General features: G+C 42.4%; 1 protein-coding gene across 1 annotated transcript in view; it reads right to left on the bottom strand.

The window, feature by feature from the left end:
• Positions 1 to 6,332: 6,332 nt before the first annotated feature.
• atp2b3b (ATPase plasma membrane Ca2+ transporting 3b) overlaps positions 6,333 to 6,837 on the bottom strand; it is a gene marked incomplete at both ends in the record, with an annotated part of 53,025 nt that continues 52,520 nt past the window's right edge. Inside the window, one exon of the mRNA XM_080762820.1 lies at positions 6,333 to 6,837. This exon is cut by the window's right edge and continues 119 nt beyond it. Within this exon, the coding sequence (XP_080618946.1) occupies positions 6,333 to 6,837 (505 nt within the window).

The following is a 6,837-nucleotide window of genomic DNA, read 5'->3' as shown; positions in this document are numbered from 1 at the left end:
GGGCTATAGCCCACGGTCCAAAATGATGAGAAACGAGGCTAACTTTTTTTTTCAAAATTTCAAAAAACATGGGCTATAACCCATCGTTTTTGTCATTTCGTCATTTTTTTCAAATCCTCAAAAATGATGAAAAACTGCGCGCTATAGTATGCCGTACGATATGGGCTATAGCCCACGGTCCAAAATGATGAGAAACGAGGCTAACTTTTTTTTTCAAAATTTCAAAAAACATGGGCTATAACCCATCGTTTTTGTCATTTCGTCATTTTTTTTCAAATCTTCAAAAATGATGAAAAACGGCGCGCTATAGTATGCCGTACGATATGGGCTATAGCCCACGGTCCAAAATGATGAGAAACGAGGCTAACTTTTTTTTTTTTAATTTAAAAAAACATGGGCTATAACCCATCGTTTTTTTCATTTCGTCATTTTTTTCAAATCTTCAAAAATGATGAAAAACGGCGCGCTATAGTATGCCGTACGATTTGGGCTATAGCCCACGGTCCAAAATGATGAGAAACGAGGCTAACTATTTTTTTCAAAATTTCAAAAAACATGGGCTATAACCCATCGTTTTTGTCATTTCGTCATTTTTTTCAAATCTTCAAAAATGATGAAAAACGGCGCGCTATAGTATGCCGTACGATATGGGCTATAGCCCACGGTCCAAAATGATGAGAAACGAGGCTAACTTTTTTTTTCAAAATTTCAAAAAACATGGGCTATAACCCATCGTTTTTGTCATTTCGTCATTTTTTTCAAATCTTCAAAAATGATGAAAAACGGCGCGCTATAGTATGCCGTACGATATGGGCTATAGCCCACGGTCCAAAATGATGAGAAACGAGGCTAACTTCTTTTTTCAAAATTTCAAAAAACATGGGCTATAACCCATCGTTTTTGTCATTTCGTCATTTTTTTCAAATCCTCAAAAATGATGAAAAACTGCGCGCTATAGTATGCCGTACGATATGGGCTATAGCCCACGGTCCAAAATGATGAGAAACGAGGCTAACTTTTCTTTTTCTAAATTTCAAAAAACATGGGCTATAACCCATCGTTTTTGTCATTTCGTCATTTTTTTCAAATCTTCAAAAATGATGAAAAACGGTGCGCTATAGTATGCCGTACGATATGGGCTATAGCCCACGGTCCAAAATGATGAGAAACGAGGCTAACTATTTTTTTCAAAATTTCAAAAAACATGGGCTATAACCCATCGTTTTTGTCATTTCGTCATTTTTTTCAAATCTTCAAAAATGATGAAAAACGGCGCGCTATAGTATGCCGTACGATATGGGCTATAGCCCACGTTCCAAAATGATGAGAAACGAGGCTAACTTTTTCTTTCAAAATTTCAAAAAACATGGGCTATAACCCATCGTTTTTGTCATTTCGTCATTTTTTTCAAATCTTCAAAAATGATGAAAAACGGCGCGCTATAGTATGCCGTACGATATGGGCTATAGCCCACGGTCCAAAATGATGAGAAAAGAGGATAACCATTTTTTTCAAATCCTCAAAAATGATGAAAAACGGCGCGTTATAGTATGCCGTACGATATGGGCTATAGCCCATGGTCCAAAATGATGAGAAACGAGGATAACTTAAAAAAACATGGGCTATAACATGGGCTATAACCCATCGTTTTTGTCAAATTGCGGAATTGCGGAAATTGCGGAAATGGTAATTGCGGAAATTGCGGAAATGGAAATTGCGGCTATGCAATTCCCGTTGTACACGTGTCCCTTTTATGCCCATTATACATGTATGGAGATTTCTGTATCTGTCTCTAACTTACAATATACTAGACCGGTGCCCGGCTGTAGAGCACATCTCCAACTTCCATCGTTACCAACTCTACAGCCATGTAGGCTACCGGTCTATAGGCTATATTGTAAGTAAGTAGTTAGACCTATATAATGTGCTGTTCCACTGAGCAATGCATTATGACCATGCACTACTTAATGCATTATATTCCTTGTCTTAAAACTGTGGTCATAGGCTATACAGTATGATTATAAATCTTTATAACGAGTCAACCCCAGGTTGAGAATGACTTATGTCGATAAGATATTATCCAAATGAAAATTTTAGGTTTATTCTCTTGGAAATGTTGATATCCAGTACGTGTGTGTGTGCACAAACTTTGTCCTACACAAACATTAAACGGACAATAAATGTATGTAATTAACTGTTGCTATCAAATCCTATATGTCAGTACTGTTGATAGGCAACTTTGGCTTTGAAACGTACTGCACTGTTATTGTATTCATTGCAGGTATATTGAATGTATTGTAAACACTAGGAACACATTATTCTACAAAAGCCTACTATCCCTCCACCAGTGAGAATAAACAACACAGCAAATCACACAGACTTTGTCAAAGTTATTATTGTAGAATACTTTGATAGTTTTTTTCTTTCATACAGACAAAAGGTGTTGGACTTATTCCCATTAAATTCTCATAGATTTCCATATAGTTTTAGTCTACAGTATACAGGTGTGTTCTTCCTCATATATATATATATTTATATATATATATTTATATATATTTATTTGCTTAAATAACAGGCAGGTAACTCTTTTAATATATATTCAATGGTCTTAACATTTTCTTTCTTCCTTTCCCCCCATTTCAACACAGTTAAAGCCTGATTTATGCTCCGTCTTAGGACGGTAGATCTACAAACTCACAACGTCGACTCGTAGTGTGCTTGTAGATAGGCGTATTTTCTGTGCACAACACTGTCATATGATGAAGTATAATACAGGCTTTTTAGCCTGCATTTTCTGTCTGCGGAACAGCGCAGCACTGCAATGTGCAAGAAGGGGGGCCCATTCCACACAGAATATTTACGACTGTATATGATGGAGACCTTATAACACCATCACGTTCTTCTGCCATTACAGCATGGCAGTAATACTTCGGAGCAGATCTTGTAAGGACAGCCTAATCAGAGGCATGATGTGACCAATGCATTGGACTCTAGCTCTGCATTACCTTCCACAGGGTTCTTATTGTCCTTACCGGGTCCTCTCTTGGGCCGTGGTTGATCTACTGAGGTACATGTCTGTATATCCTGGTCTTTATTTACACAGTGGCGCTTGAAGAGACAAAACATCTCTGCACACCTGCAGGGGGGGCTGTTCAGTGGACAGAAAATGCAGTCCAGAGAGTACACTCAGGAGAAATGTGCAACTGTCCCTTTTCTATCAGTGGGAGCACCGGTGGATGAAATCAAGAATAAACATAACGTAATAATAATAATAACAATAATAACAATAATAATCATATACAAGCGCTTCCATTTTGTTGTTCCGCTCTTTACAAAAAGCAATAGAATTAAAAGAAGAAGAAAAAAATGTTACAGGAACCAAATATCTGTATAAATGAATGTGCGTATTTGGGGGCGATATGTACAGTAGTGGTGGAGTTGTACAATAATTTATAACTTTCATAGTAAATATTCTAATATATTATTTTCACGTGTTTTTTTTCCCTCCTGTGAATTTTGTCTCACAACATCATGAAGAAAACGTGGCAGGATGGAGGGACAGAGAGAGATGTCTGGAACTGGATTTACACCATAACAGATTACAGGTGTGTGTGTGTGTGTGTGTGTGTGTGTGTGTGTGTGTGTGTGTGTGTGTGTGTGTGTGTGTGTGTGTGTGTGTGTGTGTGTTGCAGACAAAATTGTAGAGCTTTGCTAGACGGTGCTGAAATAGACTATAGGTTAGACATGGCCAGAATATGGTGTTTGTTTGCATGTATGTGTTAGTGTGTCGCATGTGAGAGAGCATGACAAGAGATATGGAGATTAATTGAAGCACACAAGACTATAGTATCTAGCCTAAATTATATTACACGAGACAGAAAGAGTGACATTGATGATACCAAATGCATGCTTCAAAAAGACCAACACAAACCGCCACAGGCAGCCAGTCCATTGGCCGGGTCAAGGTCAAGGGGTGGAGACCATGATGACTATAGTGTGACGATGACGGGGCATTCTAGGAGATGAGAGTTCTATACAGGTGAGGGTGTTTCCCAGAGAGCCGGTGTGCAACTCGAAGTAGCGTTATAGAAGGACGGACATGTTCTCTCTTCCTGTTGGCATGTATAGACATTTCTTACTTTGTACATTAACGCATTTCTTATATTCTAGGTCCAACTGCACTTGCTGACACAGCAGTCTGTTGCATATTGTTTGCCCCCCCCTGCCTTGTCTGGTGTGGTGATAGCAGTTAGATCGGGGATCATGGCAAAGATATGGGACGGTGGAGGTCTGGGGAATGAGGAGGGGGGGGGGGTCCAGGGGCTGTAATTGCATTGTAGTCACACTCGGAGGCGACATAACATTTAAGCGATTCACCCACACCTAGTGCAACATGGGATACAAGAGGGGCACTCTCACACTTTACATCTGGAATGTGATGTCATCATTGGAATGTTCTTTTTCTTTTTTTTTAAATGTACCCCATGGAATGTTATAGGGTAGCCGGAAGGCTCTAGAGATGAAAGGTGGAATGTAATGTCAGTATGCGTGCTCCACCGCGTGTGAATGCATTTAGTGCATATGTTTTGCGTTGGCTTTGTTTTGTGTAATATGTTAGTATGTGAGTATTTTTTGGGGAGAGGTACAAGTCATACGATTCCCAGACAGTGAAGCACTGCATTTGGTGATGATGATGATGTGATGCGGACAGTTTTTGCCATATAGTATCAAAATGAAGATATGACTAAGTGAGCTCTCATTGACCATTGGTCAAATTATAGACCTGGTCAGGGTGTGCAGTAGGAGCAAAAAAGTGATATAATCAGACAAGGACCTCATGATTGTGGGAATGCTTGTACATCAGTAGTACAGTGGGTCCTAGCATGTTTCACCCAGTATGGAACAGAATGTTTGCATACATTCACAGTTTGTGTTTCATGCGCAAGATGAGAAGAGGACATCGACGACGGCAGTGGAGCAGAAGCAGGTACAGGCGTCTGAGTCAATGTAAGGTTTTAAAGGGCCATCACATGTGCGTTCTGTGGCTGATGGCGTTTAAAGGGTTAATGCTCCCAAAGCATTCTGCTTTAAAACCAACTCAAATACTAAAAATGTCCATATATACGCTGACGACAAGAGGCCCAACAGTGAGACCTTTTGGGTGGGGGATGGGAGAGCTGTGCAAGTTAAAAGTCTTTACTGCATGGAGCAAAACTGTATGTTTTATAGGCCTATACGCCTCAGTCTATGAATCCGGGTCATTTCATGCTCTTTGCCACCATGTCAGAATAGAGTGGGCCCTTTGGGAGTATGTATGCGGAGGCTTTCACGGGTTGGCCGGTCATGTTAGAGAAGCAATGGGTGACCACAAGACTAGCTCTCTGGTCTCTGTCGTCGCTGCTCAGACTTTGACACATTACTATGCAGACATTCTCTTATGTATTTACGATTAGGTTTAAATGAACAGTATCCATTGTTTTTTGTCATTCCCCCCCCCACCCCCCAGAAGAGACAAGACAACACACATACAAACAGAGAAAGAGAGAGAAAGAGAGGAAGGAAAGCTAATAAAATGAAATAAATACATTATTTATTTTATAATAAAATAAATAAAAATTAGCAGATAAAACAAAATCCTGCATGAGGTCGAGAAGAATAAAGAACACATGAACGTAATGAGAAGTAAACTGAAGAAGTACAAATGAATAGAAACATGGATGAAACTAACCAACCACTCCAACCAAATAAATGAGACTGTGGTCTTAAAGAAAGCACAAAGCATCACTTGTATCGCAAGTGACATAGTGGTTTCAAAAGCTTTACAAAATAACTGGAGGAATTGTGATGAGAATGGCGGTGGGTATATAGGCAGACGAGAAACACCAGCTGGGGAACAGAAACAGAATGAGTCTGCCCCCTTTGGCCCCCAATGCCTCTTGGGATGTGTAGTAGAGTTGCAGATTCATCATGTCCATACCCCCCCCCCCCCCCCCCCCCCCCCCACATGTGAATGGAGGAGTCTATGTGGTCGGAGGAGTTACAGGAGGGTAAAGGGGGTGGGTGGAGGTATTTGGAGGGGAGGGGTCAGGCTTTGGGGCCTGGAGGGTGTCAAATAGAGGGGAAACTCTTAATGTCCGCAAAGGAGCCTCCAAGGGGAAAGTCTTCAATTCAATTGTCCACCCCCTTGTCCCTCACTCCTTCCTCGCTTTGAACTCTGACGAGACAGACTTTACACTCCACCCATCCACCCCCCCCCCCCACACACACACACACACACACACACACACACCTCTCCCCTGTTGAGACCACCACTCTCCCCCTTTTAGTCTCAGTTATAAGGAGGTCTCTACGCAATAGAGGGTGGGGGCCAGCGGCAGGTGAGGGAAAGAGGGCACAGGGTTGGCTAGCCTGTCCCTGTCGTGATAATGGAGATGGTGAAGGTGATGATGATGGTGGTAATAATGGGGCGGGTGGTGGGAGTGGTGGGGGTGGTGGTGGTGGTGGAAGGGATGGTAAGGAGGGCTCCGGTGGTCGCTCTGACTTGGTACGCCGCCGTTGCTTCTGTTCATCGCTGAACTGCCTCCACCGCCGCCGCCGCTGCTGTTACTGCTGTTGCTGTTGTTGTTGTTGTTCCTGTTGCACGGGGTCACCGGGAGGCTGTGCTGGCGGTAGGGGCGCGTGGGGCGGGTGCGAGTCGGGGGCGGGTGCTGCTGCTGCTGGGCGGCGGCGGGCGGGGGCGGCGGCTTGCGGAGGGCCGGGTGCAGGTGCTGGTTGTATCGGCTGAGCTCCGACTCGTCGTCCACGTCCGTGTCGTCGATCAGGGGGATGTTGTGGATG

The sequence above is a fragment of the Protomyctophum bolini genome (genome assembly GCF_963924005.1).
Source record: "Protomyctophum bolini genome assembly, chromosome: 5".
NCBI lineage: Eukaryota > Metazoa > Chordata > Actinopteri > Myctophiformes > Myctophidae > Protomyctophum > Protomyctophum bolini.
The sequence above is the reverse complement of the archived record's forward strand: the minus strand, read 5'-3'. Positions and strand labels throughout refer to the sequence as shown.